The sequence below is a fragment of the Antechinus flavipes genome, chromosome 1, assembly GCF_016432865.1.
Source record: "Antechinus flavipes isolate AdamAnt ecotype Samford, QLD, Australia chromosome 1, AdamAnt_v2, whole genome shotgun sequence".
In the NCBI taxonomy this organism is placed as follows: domain Eukaryota; kingdom Metazoa; phylum Chordata; class Mammalia; order Dasyuromorphia; family Dasyuridae; genus Antechinus; species Antechinus flavipes.
This window is the reverse complement of record NC_067398.1, coordinates 109,418,363-109,436,961: the sequence shown is the minus strand read 5'-3', so window position 1 is coordinate 109,436,961 and position 18,599 is coordinate 109,418,363. Positions and strand designations below refer to the sequence as shown.

Here is an 18,599-nt window from a genome sequence, read left to right as displayed (position 1 = left end):
AGCACACACTTTAGAAATATTATTCAAACAAAGAAATACAGCAACTTCTTTTTATTACATGCAGATTCTTCTGCATTGTTGCTAACAGTACACTGGTCCAAAATTACTAAAATACTTAAAAAACTATACATTATGTAAACAAAACATAAATAAGACAGCATAGTTCTTTGTACATATAGTTTAGTACAGATTGTTATTAGGGATTTGGGAATATGTACAATTTTACAACATGGACTGCATTTTTATAATGCATAAATATATATATATATTTTTTACAGAAACAAAAATAAGATTTCACAAATGAAAGACACAGATTACCGTATTGTAGACACGCTGCAACAGTTCAAATTCAAGAGGAAACAGGTCAATGCAAATGTGCAAAAGGCTAGATTATTCTAAACTAGTCAAACTTGACTTGTGTAATGTATGTTAACAGACAGGTCATTCCGACCTTTATCAAACAAACAACCCTTGAAAACATACCCATACATTTGAGTGAAATTTAACATTTTTTCCCGCCCCAAGCAAACAAAACCCTGTGGTAATCTAATGAAAAGATATAGGAAAAAAAACAACTATGTATATAGTATGTTTTCAACAGTATAATAAACAGTTAAAATTTATTTGGGAGTCAAAACAATGCCCCAATATTTAAAACTGGCTCATTTAGTCTAAATTCAAGATGCAGCTGTGTCAGGCTTTTCTAAGCCAGATGATGGAAAAGTAGGGAAGACAGTGGCAGAATTTCGGCTAGCAGATACTACAATATGAGAAAGAGACGAAGAGAGCGAAGAAACCTTAGATGCTGGAGTATTTATGGCATTCAAGATAGCTCCTTCTGGGCTAACCAACAGTTTTTTCACTGATGTGTCCAAATGGAATACTGATGCACTACTTGGCAGCTGAGGGTTACCCGCATGTACTGCAGAAACCAAAGAAGTTTTAGCAAGGAGAGTAGATGGAGGAGGTTTTATTACTGAAGTCAATGACACTGCTGGCATGGGGGTTGGAGCAGACACTTTAGCAGTTGTGTTTACTACTTGGGGTGTTGCATGTACAACAGGTACAGTGCTTGCATTCCCCAGAGAGTTTACAATTTTTGTAGAGCTTTTTAGGGGATGTTTTGCAGGTTGCCAACTCAAAGAACTACTGGGTGCCACTGTAATCTTCTGCACAAGACTATCAGGAGTTGCAGGCTGAATACCTTGACCACTATTAAGAGGTAAAGGAGGTCCATATTTTGGATTCGTAGAAATGAGAAGAACATGACTGCCAGCTCCAAGACCTTGTGGAGGAACGATAAATCGGGTGCCATTAATCATGATCTGAGTCCCAGGTGCCAAAGGGGTACTGGTGTTGATAACTATTTTTTGCTGAATGCAAGGTTCATTTAACTGACCCCCTACCAGACTAGTTACATTTGAAGGTGCAGTAGCAGTTTGAATGGCAGAGGTACCTGGTGCACAACTATAAGTATGAGCTGATTTTACCAAAGTTGGAGGCATTTGCTGGTTTGGCAGAGAAGCAAAGTTGGAAAAACTAATTATTTTACCTGCATTCAGTGAAGCAGATGGTAATACAGATTGAGGTTTATTTGTGTTTGCATTTGATGGCACTGTAGCTGAAATCCCTGGTGATTGAAACTGGACAAAATTCTGCGATTGTCTTTTAGGAAGGGGGACAGGATGTGTGGCACCTGGAACTGCTGCCAGATGGGGAAGTGTGTTGATTATTTTAGGAGATGCAGTGACAGGAGGCGGCAAGGCAACAGTAACTGGGATCTGTAAAGCTGATGTTAAACACTGAGGAGACATTGTTGGTTGAGTAGTTGAAATCAGCACAGATGATGCAAGATGCCCTGTTTTCACAGTTGAAATAGCCACAGTGTTTCCAATATTTGATGTACACAATCTGTTTGTTAAAACTGGCATGATTCTTGAAGAAGTTTCATTTCCACTAACTAAAACTGTAGGTCGTGTCCCAACTGAAGCACAACTTGATGTTGTTGAAAGAGAAGTCAAAGACGCATTTGCTGTTACTGAAAACTTGTTAACTGCTCTTGCTGTAGAAATCACTGGTTCATTAATGGGTGCAACATTTTGATTCATAAAACTTGAGCTTACTGGAACTGAGCTACCACTTGTGGACAAAGGCAAAATAAAGTTTTTGCTGCCTTTTTCTTCTGCTCCTTTTGGAGTTACATTCTGCAGTATGTTAATTGATGGAACATTTGGAGCACTGCCTGTAGTATTTACAATGGCTTGGCCTATGTTCAGTCCAATTTTTACATCTTTTATTTGAGACACAGTAGGTGATGAATTTATTTTTATTGGGGCTCCCACTGAAGATGGAATTAGCACTATTTGAGGTTGTTCTGTGGTTTTAACATAGGTTTTGCTCAGGGAGGGAGGTCGAGCCTGTTTTAATGATTCTGCAATTATAGCTGGAGTTGAAGTGCCACTGGACATGGGAGCATTAATGAAAACTAATTTCTGAGTGGAAACACCTGTGGATGTTGGAGTAGGCACCATGTTAACTGCAGCACTACCACATGGGGAAAGAATAGATGGAGCTGTGACTAGCATGAGTTTTTGAACTGGAGTACCACTGATCACATCTCCATTTGTCGTCATCGTTGACTCAGGTGGAGTAACAGGGTAATTCTTTGTTTTATAATCTACCTGTTGTGAAGTTGGAGTATGGATTATACTTGTGTTGGTTTGTCCAAAATTTCCTGCTGAAATGCTAATTACATTAACTGAATTGCTTGTTGTTGACTGATGTAAGGGACCAGAAGAAACAGAAGGCAGGAAAGAGGAAGAAGAGGATACTGGTACAGTTTTATTATCTACCATTTGTCCCAAATTACTAGTGCAGGAAGGTTGGCCTAAAGTAAGTTTGAGGTTCTTCCCTGTTGTCTGATTAAAACCTGAAGCAGGGGCTGGAATGGAAACAGAAGATGGTGGGGGACCGAACCCAGAAACAGAAGACTGGGCAAAAGGAGGGAGGCAAGATGTAGCTGTTGCTCCTGCTACTGGTGAAAAAGTGGAGGATGACAAAGTTGTGGATTTGGGCACTAGAAATGCCTGAAGCTGAGGGGTAAATGTGAAAACTGAATTTGGAGACAGATTATTAGGTGAATTTTGATCTGGATTGGTCTGCACTTTTACAACTCCAGTGTTTCCACCACGTGTTCTGACAAGGATTGACTGTGAATCTCTTATACAAACAGTTTTAAGTTCTTGCTTTGCATCAGAAGAATCAGTATTTGGCTGTGATGCTAAATTGTGAAGGGAACCATTAGGATTTGCAGTTCCACTTAGTGTTGTTGCTGATATTAGAGGCTGAACTGTTGAAGAAATGGTGGGTGAAGCAACAGGTCTGGGGAATGTGGCTGTGGAAACTATATTCTTAATTTTTCCAGTTTCACTTTGGCTTGTTTTAACTGGTAGGGCTAAATTATTTGCTGATGTTAGAGAGGGCAAAGTCTGTGGCCTAGAACTATTCACATTTGGTAAAGATGTAATACTCTTGTTGAAAACTGTATTAGACAGTTGTGCTGAAATATTTCCATTTGGGTTTACAAGAACTGGTGCTAAAGAAGAATTTACATTTGTTGTTTGTGGGAAAGATGAACAATGCTGTTCTGGACACTTTTGTTGAAATGACTGGATTTCTTTTGTAACAACAGTCTTTCCTTCTTTGTGCTGAATCAGAAAATTTTTAGGCAGAATAAGAACTTGCTGCATGACTTTCTCTCCTGTTTTAGGATCTGTCACGGGCTGCATCTGAATCTTCACAGAGCTATTATGAAGATCTATTGGCACACACTGGCCACAGGGCATTTTGTACACCATCTGTAAAGGACCCTTGTTACTGGTCTGGCAGGTCAATGCTGGCTTTATTGGGCTTACTTCTGTAGAAGATGTAACTGTTTTTTCCAAGGCAGGTACATTCTTACCTATCGAAGTTGGCAGCTGATTGGTTAAGGTCACTTTGTTCCCAATATTCTTTGCAAGCAAAGCCTGAATAGGTTTGGTCCCTTTCAGGAAAGAAGATACAGATGTGGTTGAGTCTACTGGGGCAAAAGTCTCAGGAGATGGTGGCTCTGTCTGTTTGGACTCATTCAAACAACAGTCAGCCTGCATACCACCTTCTAAGTTCTCATCTGCAGTTTCATTTGTGCTTAGTTTTGCTTTCTTCCTTGGTGAAAGTTCTTTTGTGCTATCATCCAGAAAACTATTTTGTTTGGACTGTCGTTTAAGTGCTTTAGGCAGTGTCTTCTGTATATCTTTAGAAGGCAATTCTTTTTTTAACAGCCTGTTTTTGCCCATGGGAAAATCAATTTCTGACAGTTTCATGTCATCTGAAAAATATAGAAACAAATATTTCATTTATGTACCAACAACATGCTAGTTGCTATACAAAATATTTATGGTTAAACAGCTATGATTCCATAACTTTACAATACAACCAAAATGAATAATTGGATTATTTTGCCAAACATCAAGGTACAAATATACAAAATTTAAAGAAATATACCCACTTATTAAAGCTGAATATGGATTGTGATACTGGAGATAGTAACAATGAAATTAAGGATTTTCATATGCAAATAAATGTTAATGTGAAAATGCTTTCCCCCCCTTTAATTTCAAGCAGTAGTTCAGTCTAAAGTGGGAAGCTTTTGAGTCACTCTATAAGGAAATGTTTAGATCAATGACTATGTCACTGGCTCCAGTGGATTAGTCTCATCTATTTTAAAGTTCTTAGGGGTAAAATGAACATTTAAGTTACTCTTGTAATAGGTTTTGATTCTGCTTGCTCATCCTACCACCAATGGAAGGAGCAGGGGGGAAATTCAAAAGATGGTTTGTGGTTTAAAAAAAAAAAAAATCGTATTTTTTTTTCACTTAAAATTCACCCAAATAAAACATGGTGAAATATGTTTCTTGCACCAAAAAGAAAAAAAGAAAAGAACAGGCCTACCTCCCCAAGAAGTACCTTTTAGTTAAGAGTAGTTTGGTGATGATAATGATGATGATGATGATGATAACAGTTAGCATTTATATAGTACTCACTATGCACCAGATACTGTGTGAAGTATTTTACAAGTATAAAGAAGGTACTATTATTATCATTCCCAACTTACAGTTGAAACTAAGCCAAAGTTTAAGTGCCTTGCTAATATATGTGTCTGAAGTTTGCTATATAACACAAGGATATAAAATTATCAAACTTTTTAAAACTACAAGGAGTAAACTATAATAGTACCAGGTTAAAAAAAAAATAATGCCCATTGGAACAATGTTTGATAAAGCCATTGGATTATTATCAAAATGTCACCAAATTATCCTAAACAATTCTTTCCATTCCCCAAATTCATTTTACCTCACATAAACTTACAAAACAAAGTAAAATCATTTCCTCTTTTTAATTATGATTTCTTTTAAAAATTGAATACTTACCAGAATCAAGATGTTCCTTCTCTAGAATATCCAGAGGGTCTGCCGATTCTAGAGATTTGATGATTTCTACTCTGGGAGATTCTTTTCCAGGCTCTCCTTCACCTTCTTCATTAGTCCATAGTTCTCGGGTAAATTTATCATGATCTGGTTGTCTTTTGAAATCATCATAGTCTTTCTTTAGTCGACTCCTAAAACAAAATATGTAAAATAAGACTTTACTGCCCCAAACTTTTTGAGTAAATCATTTAATCTTATAGATAGAACTTTAAAATTCAGACTCAAATTATGCCCCAAATGCATCTTAAAATACATAAAATGTTATATACAATGACAAAAAAATAAGAAAAAGTATAAGAGTTTTTCATGTTCTAATTGTAATTTCTGTTATAAAACAGGTTAGTGTTAAAAAAACTTTATTCTTGCTCTTTTTTGAGGATACCTCCATTAAATCAAATATGTGCTATACTAACCTGTGGAATGATGATAAAGTGTTTGTTCACTTATTTTCATTTGCCTGCTTGTACTGACCTCAATTATAATTACAATAAATTCACAAAAAAAAAAAATCATATAGACAGGCTTATTCTTAGACCAACAACAAAGTTGAATAAATCCAAGTACTAGTATCTAAATCACACAAATTTTAGTAAGATAGTAGAATCTATCTTCAACTTCCCAATTCCAACATTTTAAATTGTAATTAATGCTCTATAATTCTTTAATATCTCACTATGACTTTTGAGAGAGAGGCTTGGAGAAGAGAAAGCTAAGAGATAACACCTGGAATGATTTGCTTTACACAGGAAATGTGTTCCTGAAAATCTGTGTATAAACTGAAACATTTTTTTATTAGCTTATTCTAAAGATGTCTTATCTTCAATTGTTGCTTTAAATTCAACTGGCAATGACTCAGTCTTCAGTTTTTGAGTTTCTCTTCTTTTACATCTCAAACTTCATACTTAACTCTTTTTTCAAGTAATGATCTATAAAGAAACTTACATATCCCAAGGAATTACACTTTTTGTTAAATTCTGCAGATTTAAAAATCCTCTCAGCTCTACTCTTTCCCAACTCCACACCAATCTAGATTACCCATCTTATACCCTAATCTACTGGTATCCTTTGAAAATACCACTGTATTCTTAACAAATTGCCATATCTCCTAGATATGGCGATTTTAAGCCAGCATTAATCTATTTTCTTGTTTTAACCAAAATTTGGCTCTTCCCTGAATATATCATATCCCTTGCACCCTTATCCACTTAAGATTATCCTTTTTACAATTTCCTCAGATTTTTATTACAGTTGAAATACTCTCTTTTCCTCACCAGTGCTTCTAAATCTATTCCTCAAAATTCTTATTTTTTTTTGGAAATCCATTCAATTGACTTGGGTTACCTATCTATTATCTAGTAACCTTTGGCCTTTTCTTTTTCTTCTCCTTGGCAAGTCTCATTCATTCTTACTTTGAATTATTTCCAAAACTCAAATGAAAATTACTATATGTCATTCTCAGATCATTTCCTCTAAATCATGACTTCTTTTGAGATTCAGATCCATATTATCAATTATCTACAAGACTTTTCCACTTTATCTGATGGCACTTCAAAGCTGAATTCATTACTATTTTCCCCGTAACCTTCTCTTTCCAATGTTACGATTTCTCTGTGTATGATACTACAATCCATTCCACCTCCCAGTTTTAGGACCATGGGCTTATCTTTGAAAACTAAAGATTATTAGAGAAAGGTAAGAAGCAATTACCAAAGCCAGTGGAGTCCAAATCCACAACACTTCTCACATCTATCCCTTCATTCTATCTCTACTCCCATCATGAAATGCTTTCCATTATTCCCTGCTTGGACAATTCCAAAACTTTTCCATGTCTCTTGTAATCTGTCCTTCATATTATTGCCATATTAGATAGTTTGGGTAATGTCACAACTTTGCTCTACCAACTTTAATGATTCCACATGGTCTACTAATTAAAATTCAATTCAGTGACCTGGCATTTAAGGCCTCTAGAATTGAAAATTCCCTCTACTTTTCCAGTACATTCTTATTCTATTGTCTTTCAATATTTTGTGCTCTAGCCAACTGAACTACTCTTCCTCTTGGAAGAGTACTTCTTGTGACACAATATCTCTACTCATTCAATTATTCCTGTTAAACCTTTGAATATATTCTTTCTTTCCATCTTTAAAAACCAAATCAAAGGACATCTATAAAGCTTTTTCTAATTCTCTAATAAAATCTTTCATCTTGAATCTCATAGAGTACTTTACTTTCTATATAAAATAATTATACAATATTGCGCATTATAGTTATGTTTTTTGTTTCTTATCCCTCTACTAGACTGAATAGCTACATGAGAGGAAATATAATTTACTGTGGAGCCAAGATGGCAGAGAGAAGCCAGGACATTGCTTGAGCTTTCCTCATTTTCCCTTAGAACCAATGTTAGATCAAGCCTCTGAACAGATTTCTGAGTGACAGAACCCACAAATACTCGAGTATAATAATTTCCCAGCTTAAGATATCTTGGAAGGACTTCAGGAAAAGGCCTGTGAATTGGCAGAGGGGAATGCAGCCTTACACAGGCATGGAGCAGGGAGACTTGGGGAATCTAGCAGTAGGCTCCTAGCCAAAGTCAGAAGGCCAGTGGATCAGCAGTCAGCTGTGAGACAACCAAGGCAGTTATAGAAGGCAAACTATGAGCCCCTGAACCCCAGCTTTAGGCCAGGCCAACCCAGTGCAGTGGGAAAGTCTAAAGTACAATCAACCCAAAAGCAGCAGAAAGTCATTGCAAGGCCCGGGTTCCCCTGAGAACAAAAACAAAAACAAACACAAACACAAAACTTGGAACAATCTTCCTTGTATCTTAGGGTAGAGCTCAATTTTTTTAAATAAGCAAAAAAAGCAACAAAAGCTTTAGCCATAGATACTATTATGGTGACAGGGAAGATCAGAACACGAATCTGGAAGAAGACAGCAACGGCAAAATGTCTATATGTCCATCTTCAAAGGGGATATGAACTGATTTTAAGCTCAAAAGGCTCTCTCAGAAGAGGTCAAAAAAGGATCTTAAAAGAGAAATAGAAGAAAAATGGGGAAAAGAAATGCGAGCCATGCAGGAGAATTATGAAAATTGGGGCCAAAAGTCAACAGCTTGGAAAAGGAAGCACAGAAATTGATTGAAGAAAACTCCTTAAAATTTGGGGGGGGGGTGTAAAATGGAAAAAGAAAACAACTCCTTAAAAAATAGAATTGGCAAAATAGGAAAAAAAATCCACTGAACTTTAACTTCTATAATACTGTAATTAATCAAATGCAAAACAAAGTTTAAAAAAGCTAACTGAAGAAAATAATTCACTAAAAATTGTTATTGGACAAATGGAAGTAAATGATTCAATGAAAAATCAAGAATTAGTCAAACAAAATTAAAAAAAAAAAAATATCTCATTGGAAAAGCAATCAACCTGGAAACTACATCGAGGAGAGACAATCTAAGAATTATTGAACTACTTGAAATCCATGATGAAAAAGGAATCTGAACAACATTTTTCAAAAATCATCAAGGAAAACTGCCCTGATATCCTAGAATTAGAGGGTAAAAATAGTCATTGAAAAAATCCACTAGACACCACCTAAAAAAGACTCCAAAATGAAAATTCCAAGGAATGTTGTGGCTAAATCCCAGAATTATCCAATCAAGGAGAAAGTACTACAAGTAGCCAGAAAGAAGCAATTCAAATATCAAGGAGCCACAATCAGGATTACCCAGGACCTAGCAGCTTTTACATTAAAGAGTCAGAAAGTCTGGAATATGACATTCCAGAAGGCAAGGGAGCTTGAACTACAACCAAGAATCAGTTATCCAGCAAAATTAAGCATTATCTTTCAGGGCAAAAAAAGATGGACATTTAATGAAATAGGGGATTACCAGTCATTTATGATGACAAGACCGGAAATAAACAAGAAAATTTGATCTTCAAACACAAGACTCAACAGAAACATAAAAAAGCAAATGGGGGGGGGGGAAGAGGTCTTAAAGGTTAAAATATTTATATTCCTACATGGGAAAATGGTACTTATAGGGTAAATTATGTTACATGAAAAGGCATAAAAGACTTGTTACAGCAGAGGGAAAGAAGGGAGGGGAATGAGCCTTGTTTGAGAGGAGCTATAGTTTACTACATGTGTAGAGGGCTGAAACTATTGGGTTGATGCACTGAGGCTGGAACTGCTGAGCGTTTGAGGCTAACTTCTGATTGGACTCCAAATAATACTCTATGGGCATATACTTGGAAAATGGTCCTTTCCACTATCTGTGCTGGCTCAGTGATTGGTGTATAGAGGATTATAGGAGGGACTAGGGGGTGGAGTAAGACCAGCGAGGCACACACTCTTGGTGGTAGACGAGGAGGAAGGCATTGGGGAGATTCTGCTTCTATTTTGTTCAATCCTGAGTCTAAGAACTGAGAATAAAGATTAGAGACTTTTTGCTTATCCTGACTCCGGCTGATTCTGGGGTGTCCTGGGTGCTAGCATGGTCGTTACATACATGAACTATATACAGGAAGCACCTAATTTGTTGAATATAAGTAAATATCTTCTACTTTATATTTTATAAGTTCCTCTTTAAGTATATAGAAAATGCCTTGTGTAGCAGATAGAAGATTGGGCTTGGAATAAGGAAGACCTAGGTTTAATTCTTAGCTCCATGATCCTAGGGACATCACTTAATATTGATGTGCCTCAGGCAATTCCCTAAAACTTACTAAGTCACAGAAGAGTTATAATCTGTCAGAGGGAAAGAAATTTCATAATTGGGAGTTCCTCACCCTGAAGAAATCATAGCTCAGCTGAGTATACATTATATATATATATTGAATTTTGTACATGCATCTAATTTGTCCCTCTTCCGAATTCCCACAGCACTTGGTACCTCTTTAAACGCAATTTTCTATATGTATATCACTCCCTTCATAAAGGCAGATACTGCCTTTTTAAAAAAATTAAAATAAAGTTCAACAAACATCTTTAAGCGTCTACTATAGGCAAGTGATTGTGCTAGGTGTTAAGTGATGCATAAACAATTTCTACTCTCAAGAAATTTGAGAGGTTTCCAATATGGACCCAGAAAAATAAATACAATTTAAGTAGAAAAAGGCATTAAGAAAGGAGAAGATAAGCAAAGCTTCACATATGAAACAGCAACTAAGCTAAGGCCTGAATTAAGTAAAGGATTATATGACATAAAAATGAAATAAATGGAGGAGTCTGTATTTTATCTTGGAGGTAAGAAGTTGTTATTGAAGTTTTTTGAAGAGGGCAGTCAAAGGCTCAAAACTATTTCTTTAGAAGGTTATTGATGCACTTTGTATGCAGGTAGACTAAAGACAGCAGAAACAAAGAAAAAGCTATTGAAATAAAGTGACTAATGATGACATGAATTGAGGTAATCACTTCAAGTGGAAAAGACAAATGTAAGAGATAAAATCAAATCAACAATACTTAACAACTTTTTGATAATATAGTTGGGTGGTAAAAGCTGTAATCATGAACTGATTAGGTGAATAATGTTGCTCGCAAAAGAAACAGGGAAATTTAGTGAAAGAGGAAAGTAATAAGATCTGATTTGGACAGCCTGAATTTGAGATGCTAATGGACCAACAGGTAGAAATGTTAAACAGGCAATTAGTCATGTACAGATGGAGTTCAGAAGAGAGGATAGAAAATGTCAATTTAGGAGACATCTGTATAGAGGTGATAACTGAAATAATGGGAACAACTGAAATTGCAAAAAGAGAAAAGGATAGGGGAAAAAAGAGACCCAAGAGTAGAACTTTGGGGGACATCTAACATATGGGATGAAAGATGCATAAAAATACCGTAAAGAAGACTGATTAAAAATAGTCACACAAGTAGGAGAACTGTAAGGTAATATTGTGCAATGCTCAACTATGACTTAGCTCTTCTAAGAAATACAATGATGCAAGGTTATTCCAAAAGACTTATGATGGAAAATGCTACCCACATCCAGAGAAAGAATTATAAAGTTTGAATGCAGAAAGTAGTGTGCTACTTTCATTTTGTATGTGTAGCTTTTCTCTTTTTCTCTGTTTTTTTCTTTCACAGTATGACTAGCATGGAGATATGTTTATCTGTACATGCATAACCTATTATCAGATTACTTGTCCCCTTGTGGAGGGAGGAATGGGAGGGAGAAAAATTTTGGAACTAAAAATTTTATAATAAAAAGAATGTTGAAAACTATCTTTACATGTAAATGCACAAAAAAATACTATTTCTCCCTTTTCCCTAAAAAAACCACAAGAACTATAAGATAGTGTTACAATAGCCAAAATAACTGGAATTTCAGTAGGGGAGGGCTGAGAAATGGAGAGGAGATATGGGACAATCATTTAAAACAATGACAAGAATTAAGGGAAGATTTTCTAAGGATATGGAAGACTTAATCACATTTGTAGGTAGTGGGAGGAAAAGAGCCAGTAGATGGGAAGAGACTGCAATTGAAGAAGGGAGGATTAAGAGAGCAAACCCCAAAAAGAGACAAGAGGGGATGGAACTGAGGGCATAAGGGGCAGAGTTGGTCTGGGCAAGAAAGGACAGCTTCTCCTCAGGGAGCATAGCACTACTGGGATGCCTCACCTTACTTTGTATATAGTCTAAACTCCATAAATATCATGATACGAATATGTTGAATGTCAAGAATATATTTATATATAAAAGGAAAATTACAGTGAATGAGTAGTAATTCAAAAGTCGTAGTAATCATGAAAAAAGTGTTTGAAATCATAGCAGTAGGGTTGTGATAAGATAGGAAAAAAATATCAATTACTAGAATAAGTTATCAAAGGATGATTTTTAAAAAATGAAATCAAATTTCTTCCCAAAGAGATCTCTAAGATTTAGAAGAGATACCTGTCTATGTAATTTTTGTCAAGTTCTCCTGGGAACTAAAGAAAAAAAAGCAACAACTATGTAACCTCAAATAAGAACAACAAAAAAAAGATAACAAAACACTTAGTTTTAAGATGAATTTTACATCTTACCTGTTTCTTTGAAAAGCCTTCATTAGCTTTGGTTCCCATGGCAGCAATTCATTTAGGAGTCGTATCAATGTACCATGTAATTCTTTTACAGCTTGCCTCCGATGATACCATTTTCCCTATAAATATAATTTTTTATGGTAAGTCCTTCAAATTTTATGCAGGGAAAATTAATGTTAGTTCCCAACAAATAAAATAAAATTTAAAACACTTTTTAAAAAGATTGTAGGGGGTGAAAAAATATTTACTGTCTGACAAATTTGTTACAAAACATTCCCATTAGTTGTGGTAAAAAGCTATTACCATGTTTATCTGTGGAAACTTTGCTATGTAGAGATACAAGCCAAAAGGTACAAATACCTTAAAAAAAAAGGAAATCCCAATTATGAAAATCAAACAATCCTACCAAATCAACTTGCTATGAATTTTAATAGAAAGTTACACGCAAAAATGAAAATTTATGAAAGCTTAATATACCAAAAAAGGTGGATTAAATAACTTTATTTTTTCTGTCCAGTTCTTGCAGTTTCTCCCACAAACTAAAAACTGGGAAATTGGTTTTAAATTTCTGTGGTTTTATCCTTATTCCAAAAAGATAGTTTGGGGCATATAAGTTGTAATTTCATTACAATGGGTTTAAAATTACATAGGTGCCATATTTTTAAAAGTTATTCAACATCAAGATCTTTTATACTTTATTTTATTGTTAATGATTAAAAAAATCATGCTACAGAAATTAAAATTTGATGTAATTTAGATGAATCTTCCAGGAACATTGGAGAACTGATTTAAAATCATAAGAGTATTTAAGTAATAGAATGATTCATTAATCTCTGGGTTAGCACACAAATTAACATTAGTGTGTACCCAAGTTTCAGCATTAAGCACTGCTCAACAATATACTCAATTTTCTTTTAAAACAAAAACAAAAAAATACAATGTTAACATGGCTTACATTTATCATGCATAAGTCTTAAGCTTCATCCCATAGCAACAATTAAAATCATCAGTTTGCACACATACACAACATTAACAACTCTCTTTAGAGAGTCTATAATATATAAGTTAAAATAATAGGCAACATTTTAAAATTACATTTGTTTTAACACATGTGAAACCTTAAGTATCTGTCATAAATTTATTGTCATATATAATCCTGAGATACTGAATATCCTAATGTAACTAAGAAAAATCACATGAAAGACTTTAAAATCAACGAATTCCAACCAAAAATAAATTAGTTTCCCAACTCCTCTAAAATTCAATCACCTTTAGTCCATTTCTAAGGATTAATGATTAGAAATTAGAAATTTCAAGATGGAAAAGGTAATATGTGTATGTGTTCACAATTTAGTAACAATAGAAAGGCTTAAGAAGTAACAAGAGGAAATATTTATTGATACTTCTGTACCCTATCATTCTAGGTAATGGTTTACATGTTCTACGAACCAACTCAGATTAAGAACCTTTGTTAAATGTTTTTTAAAAGTGAAAACAGTTCTTCACTTAGAAAGAGGATATACTTTTAAGTCCATTTATGTTTGTCTAAATATATGCATTTTCCCAATAAAACTATATTTAAATGGCAGTTAAGCTCACACAATGATTTGAAATAAACTATACAAATAGTAGGGACTAACAAGAGAAATGAGAAATTCCAAAGTGAATAACAATACTTTTTAAAAAATTTATCTCAAATGTTGGTGTTTTAGAAAATGCAGATTTAATTAAGGTGGATGAGAGGAGATAGAAGAATTTTTTAGGAGCTTACAAGGAGGATTTCTGAACTCTTTCAAGGATGATGAGAGCCTCTTTAATTTATCTAACAAAATTTAAACTTTTCCTTTTCCTTAATTATTATATCTCATATCTGCACATTATCATTTACTTTGTTTGCTTTAACATTACTTTGTTTAACAAGGTGAAAAATAACACTCATCACTTGGCTGTAGAGCAGTAGGAAAAAGGGATATCATTATTCCCACTTAAATAGGAGAAAATTGTTAAACAAGGCTTTTTACAATAGCACAACTTATTTCTAACTTTATGTCTATTATTAATAGTATGAATTATTAAAACTTGTGAAGAGACTAGAGGAAAAAAGCAGGAAGGGAAAGGAGGGGTATCTTCCAGAGATAATTGGTTAAGAATTTAACAAGAAAGAAGGGAGGGGAAGGTGTGTGTGTGTGTGTGTGTGTGTGTGTGTGTGTGTGTGTGTGTGTGTTTTCAATCTTTTGGGGAAGAAGAAAAGCAATTGAAAAAGTTGTTATAGGATATATTATCAGACAATCTTCCATGATGTACACCAAATGTCACTGGTCTAGAATTATCTATATCATTCTAAAAAGAGGTGAGGAACAATACAGCTAGACAAGGAAGAACAGCAACAGAACCAGGAGAGGAAATGTGAAATGAATGGTTCTTACTTATGGAACATTTATAAACCAGGTCATTGTCATACTGAGAGAAAGTCTATATTATGTTATGATAACTTTTAATTCTAAGTAGGAAAAGGATAAAAATTTTAGCAAGGAAATGTTTATGTCTTTTATTCAACTAATTAGTTGAATTAAGAAAAAATCTCTAACTTCAACATGTAGAAATATGTAGTTGTTAGCCACATTAAGAGAAATTGTCAAATCTTAAATCTTATCAATAAGTTTTTTAAAATTTGGGGCTGGGGCAGATCCAGGTTTGTGATTTCACTGACATAGAAAATTCCAATGTGGAATCACTAAACGGCTTGGCAACCATGAGTAAAAGAGTATCTTGGAAGAGTTAGTTCACTGGGGCATAGAGAACCTAAGTGAGTTGGCCATCGTGAGATACAGAATTTGAATCCAATTCTTTCAGATTCTAAACCCAAGTAGTTGTTATACAATAGTTACAGTAACAGCGCACTTCTAATCTTACTATGGTCAATGTCTTATCTAAACTGGCTTGCTAGAGCGTGCTCATGTGCTTGCTTTCTCTTTCTCTTTCCTTGTGTGTGTGTGTGTGTGTGTGTATACACAAATCTTTTAAGAAAACTTCTTTAAGAAAACTTTTTAGAAAAACTTCACATATTCTCTTTTTGTGAGGACTAAAAATTACTTTTAAATAAGATGTTTTGATCATTTGGTAATGTATAATAGCAGAGAAAACTTATATTGCTTTCCCTCACATCAATTAATAAGCTTTTACTAAAGTATTCAGCATGCAATGAACACTGGGCTAAACAGCAGGGGAATATAAAGACAAAAATGAAGAGTTATTTTCAGTGGTCAGAGCAATGGACAAAATAAATAGATAAAAAAAGAAGTCCTCCAATTTGTTTTAAATCTTCCTACTTTGATTTTAATGTTTCTCCGATTCTAAGAGAATGAACCCAAGAAAAAGAAAAAGATTAAGAAACTATATTCTCCCAAATGGTAATAGTCTTGTTTAAGCTAAGTCTGAAACTGCATAACTTCTATGACTCCACATAAGTCTGCTAAACTCTGAACAGATCAAGTGTTTCAAGAGGATGGTGAATTTTTCTCACATTTATTTTTAAAAGAGACCCCCCCTCCCCTTCCCAATTTATGTTTTTTGCTAATTTGGACAGAAAAAAAATGAAGTTTTTAAAATTCAATATCATGAGGAAATAAATCCATTCAATTCTCAAATATAAGTGCCCTAGGACTGGAAAGTCAATGTCCTGAATGACATAAATTATTTTAAATGAATGATTCTGCTTCTAAATGAGAATAACTTTTTTTTTTTTTAAAGAGTTGAAAGAGATTTTATTTCCCCTTCAAGATAAGAAAAAGATACGATTTGCTCTAATAGGAGCTGATGCTTTGCTAGAGGTTTCCTGATTTCTAGAACCCCCAGTGATCTCCTTTTCCAGAGCATGTGGTCTCTCTTGAGAATTATTCAGGAATGAATCTCTCTGGGTTTTCAAAGGCATGATTTTAGCCAGGCTTTTCTGCAATATGATGATAAAAAAAAGTTCTATCTGAAAATTTTCCTAATGATACTGATCTATAGTACAATTAGTAATGGTTATTTAATTAAATTCAATAAGCATCTACTATAAGACACTCTGCTAAATGCTGAATACAAAGATAAAACACAAAGTTTAAAAATGAAATAAATATTCCTACCAATACAAACAAATTCCCTTTCTTCAAACTTTAAACAGAAGAGAGAAAATGTATATAATAAAACCAGAAATGTCTCAGAATTCTTTATCTGCACTGGTTAATATGGGGTCAAGGATAAATTTGGTAGGTATGTTGTATAAAAGTCAATTTGCAAAACAATGATCTGATATTATGTCTTAAGCAATGAAAAACATGCTTTAAAAGTTTATACACATACATTGAAGGCTTAATGTAATTCTCAGAACGAATAGGTGATAATGAGGACAAAATTCACAAATTTGAAAGAGAAAAGTTCCAGCTACTGATGAAGGTAAGCAAATACTTTTTGAAACTAATCATACTGCATTGTTTAGACTTGAGAATAAACACATAGTCACTAAAGACCACTTAAAGAGGAACATGATGTTTATATTTTATGTGACCTGTCACAAAGTTTAAAAAAAACAAACAAAATTATTTTAAGATAGGTAGCATGCACCATGTAACCAAAGACATCCAATACAGTCTAAATTTGAAGCTTACCTTTTATTGCTTTCTCATCCAATGTCCATAGCAGCTGCAGATTGCCAGCTCCTCCTCCATGTGACACCCCAGCCAGCATCATGCTGGAGATTTTACAACCACCATGGAAAACTACTACAAAGTGGAGTTGGTCTATAGTGATAAGGTAAGTTTTTTTTTTAATATTATGTAGTTTTATAAGTTTTTTCACAGTTCAGTTTTATAACCCCAATGGGATTTACAAGGGAAATAATACTTAAAAAAAAATCTTACAAAACCACACAATATTGTAGAAATAAAATAATGCTTGTAGGTGTGTGAAAGGAGTGGGGAGGGAGACTTACCTTACAACTAAAGGGCAGCTCCATTCTGCTGCAGTATTCTGGGATGGGTATGATAGCACCAGCATAATGCTTGCTGGGGTGTCGCAAGGAGAGGGAGTTGGCAATCTACTGATGCTGGGGACATTGGACACCTAAAAGAAAGAAAAAGAGGAAAACAAATAAGTTCAGGATGTATTAAATGTCTCATTACTATGGATGCATTCTGCATACAAACTAAAAGTTTTGTATTTTTATTAAACTTAGATGCAGGTCATCTTGTTAGTTAGTGAGTTACATAGAGTAGTCCTGCAATGAAATTTTCAAATAAATCAGTTATCATTATTTATTTGAAGAATAAGGATGGGAAAAAAAGAGGTTAAAGCATGTCCACTATAAAACTAAGTTCATTTTCTTACATAACATCAATGATCACCTTTTCTTTTTGGTCAGACTTATTTCATAAACAAACTTAATTTCCAAAAAGGGAACATTCATTACTAATGCAGATCAGAAACAGCTGGACAGTTCAGAATCCCAGAGTTGCCTGTGGTTCTGAGAATGATGTGACTGGGATCATTAGACCAAAAGGCCTCAGAGGTAAGAATTGAACTCTAGTCTTCTGGCACCAAGAGCAGTTTTCTATTCAGTGTAATAATGCTATCTTTCTTTTATCATAATTTATATTCTATGTATTTTTAAATATTTGGATTTTAAATCCTTAAGATTAGAATAGAGTTAAGTTAATTAGAAATTTTAATTTAATTTAGAATTTAGAAAATTTAATTAGAAAAGAATAGAAATACTAAAAATTTAGTTTGGATTTGCCTCTAAAAAAACTTTTCTTGTCACAGACTTGGCTCCTAAGTCTTTCAAATGTAGCATATAAAACTTTTACTAAGGCCAAAATATCATTACATAAAAGTGACATTTTTAAATATTTAAAAATGAGAATTTAGCAGTTGGAAAACAATCTAAAATAATATACCATCAAACTGTATGAAAAGACACTACAAATACAACAGTAACTTAAATATCATTGTAAATCCAACTAAACATGGTTGTTTCCTTTTACTTTAAGTAAAACCAGATGAACAAAAAGTCATT

General features: G+C 34.2%; 1 protein-coding gene across 3 annotated transcripts in view; it reads right to left on the bottom strand.

Annotated features, from left to right (window-relative positions):
- Positions 1 to 36: 36 nt before the first annotated feature.
- The window catches only part of KIAA2026 (KIAA2026 ortholog), a 75,122-nt gene continuing 56,559 nt past the window's right edge, over positions 37 to 18,599 (bottom strand). For all 3 annotated transcript variants that reach the window (XM_051987627.1, XM_051987619.1, XM_051987635.1), the window contains 3 exons: positions 12,548 to 12,663; positions 5,469 to 5,656; positions 37 to 4,366 (listed from right to left, as the gene is read on the bottom strand). In XM_051987627.1, the coding sequence (XP_051843587.1) occupies positions 678 to 4,366; positions 5,469 to 5,656; positions 12,548 to 12,663 (3,993 nt within the window). In that variant the 3' untranslated portion in view covers positions 37 to 677. The remainder of the gene's footprint in view (positions 4,367 to 5,468; positions 5,657 to 12,547; positions 12,664 to 18,599) is intronic.